This window comes from Centrocercus urophasianus, unplaced genomic scaffold, assembly GCF_019232065.1.
Source record: "Centrocercus urophasianus isolate 14NV4802_14NV808 unplaced genomic scaffold, USGS_Curo_1.0 seq_17, whole genome shotgun sequence".
In the NCBI taxonomy this organism is placed as follows: Eukaryota; Metazoa; Chordata; class Aves; order Galliformes; family Phasianidae; genus Centrocercus; species Centrocercus urophasianus.
In genome coordinates, this window is record NW_024884722.1 from 7,180,274 (window position 1) to 7,198,131 (window position 17,858).

At 36.5% G+C, this 17,858-nt stretch overlaps 1 protein-coding gene across 5 annotated transcripts in view; it reads right to left on the minus strand.

Annotated features, from left to right (window-relative positions):
* ATRNL1 (attractin like 1) overlaps positions 1-17,858 on the minus strand; it is a 427,623-nt gene that overhangs the window by 359,840 nt on the left and 49,925 nt on the right. For all 5 annotated transcript variants that reach the window (XM_042818666.1, XM_042818665.1, XM_042818667.1 and 2 more), the window contains exons 6-8: positions 12,792-12,966; positions 11,458-11,545; positions 557-812 (exon numbers count right to left, since the gene is read on the minus strand). In XM_042818666.1, coding sequence (XP_042674600.1) covers positions 557-812; positions 11,458-11,545; positions 12,792-12,966 — 519 coding nt within the window. The remainder of the gene's footprint in view (positions 1-556; positions 813-11,457; positions 11,546-12,791; positions 12,967-17,858) is intronic.

A 17,858-nucleotide genomic window follows, 5' to 3' on the forward strand; every position in this document is an offset into this window, starting at 1 on the left:
GACATGTTGGAATACTTAAAAATTTGTTTTTTCCAATATTGGGAATTTATTCCAATTGGAAACTTATACGTTCTCCAAAAATCTTTATATTTCTTTTAGAAGGAGCAAGTTACACTTCTGAGACTAGCTTGTGTGTAATTGATAAACAAAGTTCTTACATTTCAAAAATCAGCATGATGATATCACAACATTAATTAAAGAATCTACAAAATTAACTTAATTCTTATTGTAGTTACTCTTTATTGTACTCTGTTTTGCCACTTGATTTTTACTCTGCTATGAATTAAATACATAGTCTATGGTTAAAAAGGGTAAGTTTCATCAGAATAACAATTAATGCTTGGAATTTAGTGTTTTGGCCTGCAACAAATAGCCAAAGCCATTATATTCCAAACACATACTAATGCTACTAACAATTAATCTGATTGGTGTTGTCTGAAGGAAAAAACAATGAGATTATATTGCCAAATATGTATTTTCCTGTGTGAAAACAGGAAGTGTTCCTAAGGAATTTTTTTCATCAATGCATGATAAAAATGACTTGGAAGCAACTTACTGATGTAGTATTCTTGCACAATGCTCGTGTAACCGTATATGGCAGAATATCCAAAAATGATAATCATAACCACATCTCTGCTGTCCAGCTCCACGATGTGTGCTGAATGACCTTCCACAGCATACTGCTGGCCATGTACAAGCACAGCAGGCGTTCTGATACTCCACGTTTGACTGTGGATGTTGAAAATCCACAGCTCATCAGTAACATTGCCATTATTTGTTTCAATTTTGCCTCCGTACATGTAGATGTCTTCCTGTAAAAATTGGGAGAAAGGAGAGAACAGACAATGGATTACAAAAAAGATAACATCTGAGCTGCGTATTCCTGTGCTGCATAGAATTTTATAAAGGAACAATCTGATTTAGATCTTCACATACAGCTACTGCTATCTTAAACAGCTCAATAACAGAGACTGGTTCCAGAAAACAATACTTAAGCTAAAGCAAAAGCGATGATAAGGAGAGCACTTCACTGAAGAATAAATGCAGCCATGAAAATGACATGAAAATGAATCTCACCCAGATTACTTCAAGCAGAAAAACTTTAATTACATGACTCTAATTCACACTGCAGCTATTAAAAACCTAAGCAGAAAGGGATTTACACTGTCTTCTTAAGGAATAACTCACAGAACTAAAACGTAATTTACCATACACTCAAACTATATGAATTTCATTTGGCATATGCACAAGAGAGAACATTTTATCTTAATGACAACATAACTTAAGTCCTGAGAAACTTCACAATCATAAACAAATCAGCCCTAAGAAACGGGGCAATGCGTGTACATCATCCCCTTGGGCACATGTACTAAAATCAAATCTCAATGGGAGAGTAGTTTGAGTTCTTCTAAAAGGATGCAAAAGAAATTTTCCAATCTTCATTAACCACTTATCAAAACAGATGGCGTTGTTGCTCGAGATAAGTAAAGAATGATTTACTTTAATATTGATTGAAAATGATTCTAGTAAATCTCTAACTTCAAACCAAGGCATACGGAGTCATAGAAGGAATTCCAGCTTGTTGGCTTCACTGGCTGGCTCACTGTTCAAGGACAGTTTATCCCAGGTAGAAAAATACTGCTTCTGGTTCAAATAATGAGTTAGTGTTTGATAGGACACGTCAGGTCCACGAGCACTGAGCATCTCACCTGTACGGTGTTTGTACAGTAGGCAGTCATCTCCTGCACAATGCAGTATCATAAATGCTCTAGGGTCTAACCAATTTGATCAAGAAAAAAAAAAAAAGCTGCAGAACACATTTAGCAAAGTTTTGCTTGGCACGGACTACTGTCCCTCGGGAGAAAAACAAAACAAAACTAAGATAAAGAAACCACGTAATATAAGAAGTCTGAATGAACCATACGGAAGTTGAAAAATAGGCTGATCAGTAGATTGATAGTCTACTAAGACCAGCAAAGCAAGATACAACTTTTATTGTAATAAAATAAATGTAATAAAATGTAATTTTTATTATAATACAATGTTCCCTCATTTGATGCATATAAACGTATCTTAATTTGGAGCTTAGAGTTGTTCCTATGCAGTGCTACTCTGTGTTAGAGAATAGCCTACCCTGGTCTTTGAACAAAAGATGTACACAATCTTCAGTAGGAATTAGTACTGGGATAATATCTGTACTAGATATACATCTGAAGTCATTATTTTCCTATGAAATAAAAATGTATTTCAAAGGCCTTGAATAAAGATCTGTAAGAAGGCAATTGCTGAACACAACCAAAGGGATTGTTTCTATGGGATATAAGCATTGACGGAGTCTACAGGCATCAAAGCATGCAAGCCAAAAGGCTGCCAAGACATCTTTCACAAAACCACAGTGAAAGGAGTCCTAACATAATAGTTATAGTTATCATTGGTGAGGAATTAAGACTTGCTTTGAATGCTGTTCTTGCAATACCTGTCTGCTGAGCTGCATTTTAGCTTATGCTTTTATTTCTTGAGAAATCTTCCTCTAGGTCTTTGCCTTGCACTGAGGAGCCTTACTTAGGAAGATACTCCCAAGTATCAGCTATTAGAAAGATTCAGTGGTGTTAGAACTTCCTTGTCAAATTCTCAAATGCCATGAAAGAGGGCAAGATCCAAAGGAATTGTTCCCCATACACCTAATGAATGTTTTTGGACTAACTCAGTAACTAAAACAGATGTTAAAGAAAAATATTTATATGACACTATGGGTTTGCTTTAAGTTCATGCCAGCCTTAGTTTTCCAAAACAAAAACAAAGAGTGCTAAAGCACAGCTATTGACTCCAAACACTTCTACTGTTGGGTTGTTTGCCACAGATGTAAAAACAGGTTTCTAGGAGATTCAGCTTTGGGCCAACCAGACTTTCTTTATATGCATGCTTTGAGAAGGAGGCACATGCCCTATTGCCTTCAGGAATGCCACTTTCCTTCCTGTATCTAAGGAATAACTACAACTCCTATTTTGAATGTTGAATACAGATTTGTGTACTTTATGTAATATTAAAGGCCAAGAAAGTAACATGGTAACAGTACCAATTGAGTTTATTAGTTTATTTCAAAAATAGTGATAGGATTTGCATCTGAAAAATTAAGTGTCCCCATTATAATTAATTAAAATAAAGATCATCAATATCTCTCTAGTAAGAAATACACCAAGGCTGCAGGTAGCATTCTGTAGCCTATCAATCTATTACTCAGTGTCAACTTGGTAGTAAAATCTGTCATAATTCTTGAGACTGCAAGGAAAAATCACTATGACAGAACAAGCTTTCTGATTTTCTTCCTTAATAGCTAAACCATCTTGAAAATAGAGATGCTGACCTCTAGCGTGCTATTCTGACTTTTAAAAATACATTTAGTTTCAAAGACCATCTTTCCACTTTTCATAAAGAAATACGCTATAGCATTTCACTGTATTAAAACATGAGGGATTTTGGCAGGGATGGAGTTAATTTTCTTCCTAGTAGCTAGTTCAGTGCTGTGTGAGAATAATGTTGATAACACACTGACGTTTTAGTTGCTGCTGAGCAGCGCTTACAACAAGTCAAGGTTGTTTGAACTCCTCGTGCTGCCTGGCCAGAGAGAAGCTGGGGTGTATAAGTTGCTGGGAGGTGACAAAGCTGACAGAGACAGGTCACAAAGATGTCCCACCCCATGTGGTGTGACATTCAACAATAAAACTGGGGGCATTGGATAGGAAGGCTGCTTCTGTTCGGGAATGGGCTGGGAATCGGTCAGCAAGTGGTAAGTAACTGTGTCGTGCGTCGCGTGCTTTGTGTACTCTTTTGTTGGTGGTGGTGGTCTCCCTTTTTTATTTTTTTTAATTTTTTTTTTTTTTCCACCCTCTTCATTCAACTGTCCTTATCTCAACATGTAAGTTCTTGCACTTTTCAGTTTTTTCCCCAATCTCAATGGGGGGAATGAACAGCTTTGTGGTACTCAGCTGCTTCTGGGTTAAACTATGACCAGGCTTATAGGAAATTTGTAGACTAGTGAAACATGAATGGTGTGAGCAAGTACTTTTCTTTAAATTATCCCAGAGAGCTCACTGTTGAAACCTGCCAATTCAGACTCACAAAGTAAAGCACAGAGGAAGGAAGGACCTAATTAAGGGCTTGCAGGTGAAATACAACAGTTTTTAAAAATGAAATACTTTCTGAGACAGAGCAAAAACGCAATATGCTAAAAAGGTGACCTGAAGAACCACATGAATTTCAGAACGACCCCTCAGACAGCTGGCAGTGTTCTCCTCACCGTTCTACTTAAATGATTCAACATACAGATAAAAGAACACGTCTGAGAGGAGCTATCTTTATAAATGACACAGCAGATCCTGTGCACAAAACTATTCAGAGTTCTACAGAGAAAAAGACAAGACGGTCATCAAAACTACTTTATCAATCCCAAAATCACATTTAAGCAAGCTTCACTCCAGGCTATATCTGAGATTAGCAGCTCCTACTGCCGCTAATAAAAATTAAAAAATTAAAAATCACTTCGAAAGTTAGCTATGATCAATTCAATATGGAAAAAGAAAGGCTCACAGACCTAAGTCCATAGAACTACAGAATGAAAAATTTTACAAGCATATAAATAAAGAACAAAAGCAATCACATAAAGGCAAGCATTTTCTGAGAAGTCTAGAGAGGAAACAAGTGCAGCCCAAAGGTTGAAAGAAAAGGAGTCCATCCATAAACCAGCTATAAATCAAGGCACATGCTGCCATGGTTTGGCCTGGTTTCTATGACAAGGGGGTGAAGGGACCTATGGATCCATGCCCTGTGAAGGAAGCATGATGAGGAAGGGGGGAGGAGGGAAGGGAGAAGTCAGGAGATTGCCCCAGACGAGGAAAACAGCAGCAATGAGCTAAAGGAAAAAAAACCTTAGTTTACTATTGAAGTATGCCAACAAGCCACAGAACTGCAGCATTAACTCTTTAACTCCCAGTGCATTCAATCATGTCATGATGTGGAATACTGATGAAAAAAAACAAGAAGCCATGACACATGCTGAAGGTGAGGCCTTCTGTACACAAGATAATGACTTTCAAGAGGACAGGTACACAATTACTGCTCACCTTCGAGCACAGGAATGAAGCATACTATGAGAGTTTCTCCAAAAGTAATGCCTCCTATTTTATTTTGTCGGCCCACAACATCAGAAGTGAATGGTGGTGGTGTGGCAGTAGAGGTTGGACTTTTCCACCAATATTCCATTACATTTTGTTGTTGTGTGGCAGATAGTAGCAGAGGGGCAGCCTGACAGAATGGCATCTGACAAGTGCATATGAAGCAAAGGTGTATCACCGAATTTCTCCGTATGGAAAAAAAGGCATCCATCAACATTAATTGATGCTTGCAAACATTCATGGAGACCAAAGAGTGGATGTGAGCACAGCAAAGTGGTGGCAGGTTTCAGCAGTAGCGACAGGACCTATTGAACTAACACAGGTGAAGGCAACAGTTTCCTGGATCAGATCATTACTGGTGACAAGGTATCACCAGTATCAAGGTATCGAGGTATCAAGCTGGACTCAAAACAGCCATCCATCAGGTGGAAATATATCAATTCCCCTTCAAAGAAGTTGCTGAAGATGCAGCCCTCATTGAGAAAATGATGCACACTATCATGGTGCTCTTTCTGGTTTTCCTGGAACCCAGACAAACCAGCTCTGAACACTACATCACAGCCTGGCTAAATTGAAAGATTAAATTTCCAGAATTGGGTCAGAGAAGAAGACAATCTTTTTCTTGCAACATCAAAAGGCCAGGCCCCATATTGGTTCAAAGACTGTGGAGCACATAATCAATATCATTTGGACTATCCTACCATTTCCACTGTATAGTTTGAATTTGGAGCCTTCTGACTTTCATCTTTTTGGGATGATGAAAGATGAATAGCATGGACAACATTTTGCTAGAAATTATGCTCTCATAGCAGCTTTTAAGCAGGAGTTCACCCCCCCGCTGGTGACGTTGTTTGTTTCGTATTGGGTTTTTGTTTTTACAAGTATGGCATACAGGCTCTTCTTCATGGCTGGTGGCAATGCATAGCTAATGGAAATTACCACTGAAAAATAGTGTTTTGTAGCTGAGAATTTGCTTCATCAAATAGTTTTATCATGCTCTATGTAGTTTAATGGACATAAATAGGAGGTATTACTTCCAGAGCAACCTACATACATACTTGTACTCAAACTAATATGGTATACTACATCAGTAATTAGATGAACAAGCAAATAAAGGTTTAAAAGAGCATATCCTCATGAAACTAGTGAGGAAAAAGTAAAAATAACCTGGACATGCTCCCCAGATGAGAGATATTAAAAATCGAACCCTTTACGCTGGAGGAACGCAAAGGCCAAGAAGCAGACTGTGCAAGAAACAGGCAGCTGAACAGCAGGCAGATAAGCATGAAGACTTGACCTCCAGTACACTCCTGTTTTGAGTTTTTGATATCACTTGTCAAAGCAACATCTTCAAATATACAGAGTAAAATCTTGTGCAATACAGAGTATTTACTCAAGAAATTAACCTGGGTCATTTTTAGATGTGTTACTTCGCGCTGCTAAAATCACCTAAGAAGTTACAGAAACCTCTGAAAAATTGTAGTTTTTTAAAATGAAAATTGCATACAAATGTTACCCTGTGCAAAGCATATAAAAGTACATTATATGATCAATGTGTAATTCAGGGTTTCTACCCAGTATGAAATCTGCAGAAAAGAAAATTTTCCACTGTAAGAGGAGCATGTATGCAGCTCACTTATTCATGACATTCCCACTTCCAGGCCATGACTGTTGGTTTCTTGGCAACTATTACAGGGTAAGTTAGTAAAATAGCAACAGAAGAGATTGTTAGTTTCAATTGCATTAAAACTTTGATAGATATTACCATGTTCTTAAAAAAAAAATTCCCTACCACAAACAATTCAAAAAATAATTTATTTAGATGATAATGAACAAAATTCAATTTGTAAATGCAGAGAAAAATTTCTTAGGGAAGAAAAAAATCTTTGGAAAGTCAATTACTTTTTGTGACCTAAACACATGGCACAGCAAAAAAAATACAGGCTTCTAGTAAACAAATAGAAACCATCCCAACAGCCTGAACTTAATAGACAAAATACTTCTGCAAGTCTGAAAAAGCATGAAAAATTTCCATGTACTTTTATCCTTGGAGTTATATCAAAGAAGAAAGTTAGATACCTATATGAAACCACTTACTTATGTAAATGAATAAAGGCTCTAAATCCAATATAAGTCCTCTGCTTTAAGTGAATAACCATTAATTAACACTGCTATATGCAGGTTCAAAGTTTCGTAAGAACTGACAAGGTAATCTACAGAATTTTCCATAAGATAGGTAAATTATCCCCTGTTTTTAATAGGAGTAAAAACAAAAATTGCAAAAATGACCAGCAATCCAGTAAATAAGAATTCCTGCATGAATCTCCTTGTCAAAACCAGAAGTCCACAGCATTTATAAATAAGAATCTTGTGATTGCTCATCTCACCTAGTTCTCAATTTCTTCTGAGATCTACAAATCAGAATTTAAAAGCAGGATGTTCAGAGGATGTAATTGAAAGCCATAAAATAATTTTAAAAATTAACTTGGTGGTACAACCCACTAACAAGTATTAATTGAATGGTTAGAACAGACTTCTATATTCCTAGTGCTTTTCCAAATCATACTACAATTACCTACATGAGTAAGCTTATACAAGAACAATAAACTAACTGATGAAAGAGTGTCTCACTCAAATTAAGGGAGAAAAAGATTTTGCTCTTGTTTTGTTAACTCTAGATTTTGATTAGACTAATAAAAACATCAGAAGAGACACGCACACTCAGCATCAATACCAATTAATTTGGAAATCAAAACAATTAGCCTTTTTAAATAAAGCTTTAAAATCAGAAGTAACATTTATAGTACACAAACGAGTCAAATTAAGTTGGAGTATATAAAATGGCCCACGTATCAGGAAATATCTTTACAATTACTACTGTGCCAGCCTGTTTGATTGCCAAACCTAAAAGAATCTAATTTCAGTGCTCAGTTAACCTTCCACTGCCATGGGACTAGAAGATACAGTTTCATTATAAGCTCAGACTCCATGATATGACCAGAAGGTCATGCCCAGCAGTGACCATGCACTCTCTCTCTATGCAACTCCCACCATACTTTATTCCAGCCATCTAGTAGTTTTCAAGTTGCCATCTATCTAGTTGTGGTTTGACAAAGCTGTATGTGCCTGCTTTAAAAACTTCACTAACCATTATCTCCAGTCTCTTCATAATCCTTTTTCTTCTGTGATTCCTTTCAAAGTATGTTGACATTTCTGAAGTATCAAGATGCTGAAACTACATAGAATCCCTCAGATATGGGAGAACCAATTGCTAACAGATAGGTAGTGCTTTTCCAAAAACCAGCCTGAAGTGGCACTGAAGGCAACACTATCTAACAATTTAGCTGGTCTAAAAGCAAGAACACATTTTATGCATTTATGGTGGAGAGAGTATAAAAGTCTTAGTCACTTGTTATAACTATACATCAGCGGGAGTCTTCTGATCACTTTTCTTCAGAGTAAAGAAGTACAGTACTTCAATTTTAACTAAAGCAGCTTTCTAAGGGAAATGGCATGGTAACTTATTTCATTCTCCACAGAGTCAATTATATAGCCTCAATTTAGCTTGCACCACAGTCAGGCAATACTAGCTCTGTGCTCTCACTCTGGTCTAGCACAGGCTTTGAAATCTTGGCAGCTGAAGTCAAAAACTTAATCTAATTTCTTCTAGGTGGATACTATTTTCTTTCCTCTAAAAAGAAAACGTTGAACAATGAGTAGTACACAGCTCAAGACACAGCTCACAGCTGCCATCTCTAGGTATTATATCATGTCCTGCCACTCTTCACACTCAAATTTTGTTTTTCAATGGTCTGAATACATGAAAGGAAAAAATAAAACTTTATTTTAAGATCACACAAGTACATATTGTTTGATATTTGCTGGAAATTTTTTTTTAATGGTTACTCTTCAGTTCAGAGCATTTCAAGTAAATATTACTACTGTTGACCTAGAAAAGGTTAAATTTTAATCCTTTATATAATAGGTTACTTGAATGTTTCCAACAAAAATGATCCACATTCCACAAGAAGGGAAATAACCAGAATATAGCAGTCTAAGACATTTCAAAGAACAGATAATACATAGGTAGTGAATCAGGGAACTGAGGAGGAGAAAAACAATTTTTGAGTTGGCTATGGGGCACGCACAGAATCTAGTTCACATTATTGCTACAGTAGTAATCGTGACGTTCAGCATCTCTGGAAGAGAAACATGACAGAGGGGAAAAAAACAAACACTCACAGTTCTGCATAACTGCAGAGAAGCAATGTATATAAAGGAAGACCAATCATAAAAAAAAAAATTAAATAGGTACAACTGAAAGGAGAAAGTCTTTAATGACGACACAAAGATACTTTAAGGACATCTGAGATCCCATAAAACCTATTTGAAAAAAAAAATTCCAATTAGAAAGACCAAAACAAATCAGGCTTAACTTAACAACACTGTTAGAAGTAAGAAAAAGTACTTCAAAATCTGCTTCAAATCCAGCAGATTAAGATGTGGAAAGATAAAAGGCAAGCCAAGAAACAGCTCGATGAGTTGCCTGCAAAATTCATGTGTTAAGTACTACACCATTTTTCAAATGCATGAGAAGAACAGTCAACTAGATTTATTTATGCTGCCAACAGACAGTATAATATTCCAAAAACAGAGTCATAGTAATAACATTAATTTTTGCATTTGAATTCTTCATCATAGACTTCACAGGTATTTCCATAGAACGAATCAGTAACAAATGGTCATAGTAGAGGAGCAACAAAAAAGTCTCCAAGATCTGTTCTGAAGGAATTTAAGAATAAAAATGGTGAGTCAATGGAATTTTGAGGAAAGTGTTCACTTAACAGTGAGGAGAGGTCACCTGTGGTATCCCACAGAAATGAACAATAACAACTTGTTAGTTCAACATACTTCAAAATAGTCTGGCACAGGGATGAACAGAAAAATGACAATTTCAATACTAAGCTACTCAAAATATTCAAGATAATGAACAAAGGCAAAGAATTGAGTAATATTTAATGTCCAATATGAGAACAAGAATATACGAAGTCACAGATTTTCATGAAAAGATGCATACAAAACTATTTAAGTCTGCACTATGGTGGTGGGGTTTTAATTGATTAGACTAAGGTCATAACATTATGGTTGATAGAGTAGTGATAAAACCAATTCAAAACCAGTAGCAGATTGATATAAACATCTGAGGTACTGATACCTCACAAACAACTCTCACAGAAGGGATGCAAAAACTAAAAATAACACAGGCAATGGCTTCATTACTACCTGATGTATGAAATACTTTCCTTCTGGATTACTGAAAAAGCAAGTAACTTTTGCATGAATCAGAAATGATGGAGGATATGATAAACTTACAGAAAATCACAACTGGTACCAAGAGCCCAATTAGAAAAAGTATAAAGAAGTAGAGAATATCAGAACAGCAAGTAGCAGTATCCCAAAAGGTGGCATCTCTTCACATAACACCCTGGAATTCTTGGGCACAGGATGGTACCAATGATAAAAATAGCCTGAATGCATAGATATAAACGAAAGGCACAGATTTATAGTCTTTCCATAAAAATACTGTTTCAGAGTCCTTTTGATAAAGCAGTTTGCCCACTATTTAAAACTGCTCTGTTTCTGTAAGCAGTTGTAATAAAGCAAATAAAAAATTATTTCTTACTGTCATGGCCCTTTAGGCACTAAGGAGCCTCAGCCAGGAATCAGCCATAGATCTTCCCCTCCATCCTACTCTGAGTTGATCTGGACACAGACTGTAGATAGCTTGTTTCCTGGATGGGCTCCTCAGGCACATTCTGTAGCCTTGTCTCCAGTCCTGTTTCCAGCCCTACTTTCTCTTGCTCCTGTCTGGACTCCTTGCATGGCCTCTGGACCTGGGTCATTACTTGCCATGTACAGGCTTGCTCTATCAGCCCACCATCCTACATGCTGTGTTCAGCCCCTGTGGGTTGGCACCTGCTCAACAAGGGCTTTGTCCATGCTGAGATCACACTTGTCTCCCAGTTCACCTTTCCTTACACAAGAATTGCAAATATTATTTTGGGGGAGGGGAGGGAATACCATATTGGCAAGTTTAGTTCTAGAGCTAAAAAGTTACTCAAAAATCTTTCTCCAAAACTGTGCAATAGGTCTAAGTACTGAAGAAGACAATAACAGCAAAGCACTTAGGGACTAGAAATTACCCTCAAAAATGTATGAATCATTTCAAGATCAGTAACAGTACATAGAAATACATTAATTAAATAGGAGGTGAAAGAGTCCAAACCTGATACAACGCAAGTGTGTGTCCATATCTCTGGAGCGGCCCTTTGGATACAGGCACCACATTCCATATACTGCTTTCCAAATTGTAGCTAGAAGAGAAATAAAACATTAAAATGTTTTCTATCCACACAGAAATAGGGGATTTTGTATTTTTGAACTAATTTTGTTATATAAAGTATGCACACTTCATCAGACATTGTTTATTTGAGGTTGTTGGTAATTTGTTAGTAGCAATTAGGCGATCATTTTTAACTGCTGTAACAGTGCAATAATAGTGACAGTGAGCTAAATGCTCATCAAGGGAAAACAGGAACAGTTCTATTGGGGACCCGTCAACAATTTCAGAAATTGCAACTGTAATTAAAACCACATTACTTACAAGAAAGTTACGAAACTAGGTTACTAAGTTCACAGTTATCAGCAAGCAAAAAACCACCACTCAACTGCCTAAGCCACAACCTTTGGCACTGCTTTGAAAACTTGTTATTGAGCACCCTCTCAGTTACACAGCTGAATTTAATTTTCATTAACTTTAAATTAAGTGTTGAAACAAACACAACAGGACAGAGGTAAAAAAATAAGAGCACAGAGGTATAATTAAGGGAAGATGCAAAGACAATGGGATTTGTTTTGGATGATTGTAAAACTGCAAAAGAAAACAGGAGGTAGACAAAAATAGGAGAAATAAACATATCCTAACAGTTGCATTACTTATCACATTTAGGGCCTCTGTCTGTATAACAAGTTACCATTCAAATTGGCTAAGTGATATTTACAGATATTTTAGGAGTTGGAGTCCATGATCCTTATGGGTCCCTTCCAACTTGAGAGATTCTACACTTCTATGGTAGATGCTTCAAGTTTGTTTTTAATAGCTGATCAATTGCATACGCATACAGAGTGTTACAAATATGAAGAACCAAAATATCCTGTACCAAGCAGGCTAAATGCCTGCATTAAATATGAGCCTCTTGTAATTATAAATAAATATTTATATGCAAATATCACTCTAGATATACTACCTGAAAAAGCCATCACACAGATTTCTTCCCCACCATTTCTTATCACCACAAGCACTTTTATGGTTTGTAGCAAATAATAGTGACTGTTTTCAGAAGACTGATGAATTCACACATTAATATTACATAGATCTTTGTTACACATACTTGAATTCTTTTGAATTATAAGAAAATTGGAAGCATAAAAATAAGACAGTTAATAACCTAAAAAAGCATAAATCTTTTGATTGAGTTGAAGGATAGGTGTTCATTTGTGTCGATATACATTTTCCCCAAGTCTTATCAGAAGGGATATCATAAGGGAGAAATCACTTACTTCAACACCATTTGGAATGAGCTGTAGTTAAAAGTATATCCACCAATCACCCACATAAATTTTCCATGAAGAACTGCCTTATGGGAAGCCCGGCCCACAGAAGGGCTGAATGGCTTCACATTTGGTAAGATCCAGTAGGACTCCGTGGAAGGGACGTTCAAAGAACAATCTGGGCCTGTTTTGTAAACAAATGCAGAATTTGTACAATCTGTTAGACTGCGTTGTTAGAGCCAATAAAGCAGAAATAGGAAAGGCTTAATTACAGATGTCAGGATTGCTCGTTCTGATAAAATACAGTATACGCTTTTATGTTTAACAGATGCTCGACCAAAAAAATGACAACAAAGGACATTAGTCAAATTGAAAGTGTTAGATTAGCTGAAATAATGATATATTTCTGCATTCTTCTCAGAAAACACACTGTATGAGTCACAGATCGAAGGAAAGGCAAAACGATCCATATTTTTAGAAGCAATATAGATGTAAAATGAGTAACACAGAATAAACTTTTTATTACCTCTGAAGAAGAAATGTAATGCAGAATATAACCAGAATAAGTTGATATCAAAGCAAATAACACTGAATAAGTAACATTACAGTATAGAATATAGTATACACAATCTCAAGAATACAAATTTGGCTTCTTTCAATACCATTTTGGGCTGCCTTTCAAGAAGAAAGTGCTTCATAAAATCAAGGATTTGAGAATTTGAATGTTACAGAAAATTAGTGATTATTCTACAAAGCACCCAAAGCCTGCATTATTTTGGAACGTATCTTAGAAAACAGTACTGATAAATTAAGAAAAATCATCAAAAGTTGCCATTTTTAAGTTTTATTATTTCGATAAAATTAATAAAAGAAAAAAAAAAAACGACCAGCACGCAAACTATGAGCCTTTTCTCTCTGACTGTTCAGTATTACTGACCATCTTTATTTCTAGATAGGAAAATGCTCAATCTTCAAGGCACCACTTCTAGGACTATCAATCATGGAAGTGAAGCTTTCATCATCAGTAAGATCAGACACATTTTATGGCAGCTAAATGATGTCAGTAATTCAATGCTGATACTGTAAAGCAGTGTTATGCCCATCTCTGTCTAGTTAAATTAAATCATTCACTCAAGCTACTGGGCATTACTAAAACTCCAAGCTGTTAAACTCACACGGGGTGTAACCTTTTTTAAGAAACACTGCAATAGTCAGCTAACAACAAACAAATACCCAAGAAGCAAATTAACACGGCCAGTCTTCACCCAAAGAATCATAAATCACCCAATTTAAGGTTGCATAGAGATGTTCAGAGCTAAGGAGTAAATGCATAAACTCAGTTCATGAAATCATGTAGCTGGGAAAATAGCTTTATATCGAGTGCAACCATCCACCTAAAACTACAAATGCATTGCCAAATCAGATCCCTAAACTTAGTTCTGAAAGCATAGAGTCCATCTGGATAGAATTTTGAGGGGGACAATATTTAGGCACAGCAGAGATGGTTGGAAGGACCAACAAAAGCCCAAAAAAAAAAAAAAAAAAAAAGTCTGCTGTATTGAAAGGAGGAGCTATGTGAAAATATGGAAGAAAAGAACTTCAAGAAGCAGAAGAAATTAAGAAGCAGCTAAAAGGATCAACAAAGAGAATAAGATTCTTACTGATGGCATGCAGGTAACTACAGACACTTCCACGGGAACACTGAACCCTATGCATTCCCTTGCTCAGAAATGACTAAGTAAATGTAAAGGGGGCTGGCATGGCTAAACAATAGTGTAAGGAAAGTTATTAGAAAAATCTTAACGTATTACATCATTATCAAATGAAGAAAAAGAAAGGAACACAAAATACAGCATAATAAATATCAAACTTAAGCATGCAGCTTAATAAACGTTAAAATATAACTGAAACTGGTTTCATTCTGAGTTATGATTGAGAATGGAACAAAACTGAGCAAAAACAAATTACACATGAAATTCTATATAGACAAATATAAAACTATGCCAGCTGTGCTCCAAAAAAAACTAAAAAGATGACAGCCTCAGATAAGCGTCAATACCCAGTAACAAAGTCTCAAGTTATGAGTATTATAGTATTTTTCATTAGTAATCAATAGCATAAAAGGCAAAACACGCATTAGAAGTAGAGAGCTTTTGTCCACAATCAGAAATCTGCGAGTCCTTCTCAAAAATAAAAGATATATTAGTTCCAGAGGCTACTTACAGGAGAACAACACAGGATGTTTAAAGGAATCAAATGGCTTCTGTAATTGGAACAAAGAAGCTGGCTGGGTTTTTCTCTCTTAAAACAAACAAAAAAAACCCTCTCCTTGAAATTGAATGCTAAAGGTGCACAAAATAAATGACCCAAAGAGCGTAAATGTGAAGAATTGAAGCTGCCACATTCAAAACAGGAGGTAGTTCTTCATGCAAGTGTCAGTCCTTCTTACCAAGGAACTGATACAGGACACTTAAGATGCAAAGACAACCAGGCAGATCATCTGCGCCCAAACACTTGCTATTTCCTATAGAACGATACTGACTTACATCCAAATTATATTTCACTGTTTGAATGATGGAAATCTCAGTTCCCATTGTTCATTATTCCCTCTGCCCTGGAAAGATTAACAATATTTGAATGGGGTCTAATGAAAGTAGGAATAATTCAGTATATTATTGCTTAACGATTAATATAGATAATAGAATTGTATCCTCAAGAAGATTCTGATCTGGTGAATCACTACAGGAAACAATTTGAATTTAACAGCGTTCATATTTAAACAACTGATTAATTATTCCTTGATCAGGGAACAGATGATAAACGTGAAATCTATGACGTCAGTTTTATTAGAGGCGACCATTCCGGCACAGAGATGCCGTGGGCAGCGGCGCCCCCTCGTGGCCAATCACGAATCCTACACACAAACTGAGTTGATCGGAGATGTTCTTTCCTGGAGGCTGAGCGCCGCTGGAATTCCCGAGGGAAATCCGAAATAACATTCCTGTCCACAGTATCTTCACACTGCATTCAAACGAAGGCAAACAAAAGCTTTTTATCCGAAGTTAACGACGCAGGTTTCTTACTACTGTTAACTAATCAGCGATTACATGAGTGTTGTATCTAACTGTCTTGCAAGCTCAGTGCTTTGTTAGTGGTAGCTCGGCTATGTTCTACAAACGACTGGAACCTGGAACACGAGATGGATGAGAGATATCACATACACAGAGCCTATTCTGGCATGGAAGAAGGGAACATTCTGAGTACTCAGGTGCCAGAAAGCACCAAGTCCTTCATTGTTTTCTTCCAATAACATAATAACAACCTGTGCATGATGGATGTGATTATTAAAATGGCATAAGTTTGGCATTCCCAACAGAAAAGCCATCCCTAGCCTCCACTTCAAAACTGACACTACTTTTCATGTTGCTGCACAATGAACCAAGAACATCCAGGTTAAAACAAACGTTGCTTTTTGGCCAGGCAAGATTTTAATGTGGATGCATCCCTTTATCCACTTCACTTTGCACACACACGCATGGTTGTACCAACAAGAGTACAACCAGGACTGCCCTCTGCCTGTCAAACATTGGGCAGAGTTATTTCAGTACATAGGAACCCGTACAAGAAGTTTAATACACAGCTGAAGGGGGAAAAAATGCAATAGAGTAACACTGACATCTGCTGAAATGTCATTTGAAGAACAAATGCTTTTGTGTGGCTAGACCTTTATAAAGGTAAGGTAAATGTAAAACTTTGGAATATAATTTACAGATCTTCATACATATACAATATATGTACTATGAAACATCACCATTATTTCAGTGTAACTACATTTTCACTTCAGAACCATCACATCCACTAAGCACATGCCTTTGTGGAACAGGCAGCACCACAGCTGCAGAACACAGATAAAAATGTTTTATTATTTTCTATGCAAATACAATTTTTCTCCATTTATTTAAAATTGGATTTCTGTCTTATCCACTCAACCCATAGAAAAAAAGAAAGGTTTACAAAGAAGAAACAACTTTATAAAACTGAATTGGAAGTCAATTATGTAATCCTCAAAGGTAGGGAAAAATTCTATAGGTTTAAAAAAAGCGATTTACCCACACAACACAAGAGAAGGAATTTGATTTCTATTTATTGAGGAGTTTCATGAACTGCCAAAGTAACAATCTGTTCCAGTAGTTCAAGTCATAAGATCAATTTCCACCTAATGAGAAAACATCATCTATTGTCTCCAAACTTAATCTTCTCCTTCAGGTTCACAGAAGAAAAAAACAGAAGTATCGATCTGTTGAATATAAATGTTCTGGTCCTGCTTTTCATACAGTGTAATCAAAGCATTCAAATAAAGTATTTGCTGTCATTTATTCTGTATTTATTTGATATCTGAGCATTTGACTTGAGAATTATTACTGAGGCAATTCTTCAACCACCACAATACAAACCAAACATTGCTATTCACACACATCCAATAGCAATTTCATATTATAATGAATTTGAGATTATGAAAAATATTGGACTTGATGATCCTTGCAGGTCCCTTCCAATCCTATAACGTTTAGAAGAGTGAATATATCTGAATATACTTTCAAAAAAACTCTCAACACTGGAAGTTTCACAAAATAGCAAATCATCTGCCTCAGAGGAAAGTAATGAGGATGTCACTATACATATATTAAACCCCGATACATAAAAAGAAAGTGTTTTTTCAAGAATGGCTTACTACTATGAGAGCATCACCTGAAAGGGTCTCGAGCTAAAACAGCACGACAGCAAGCTGATAGGACTCAGCCTCCCCCACGAAAGCAGCAAATACTGACATGCACATGGTGATGCAGTTCTTGAAGTGCCACCTGGTTACTATTATTCAGTCCCATCACTTTTTCATTCAGGAGAGTGGATCATCTAAAGATGATGGGGCCTTGGAGAACCTACAGGTCAAGAGTGAGCAGGCAAGCCAGAAGGGCTGCACTACTAGACAGCACCCTTCAACCATCTGACTTCAGAACCCAAAATCAAGATCACAGAATCACAGAATCACAGAATCACAGAATCACAGAATCACAG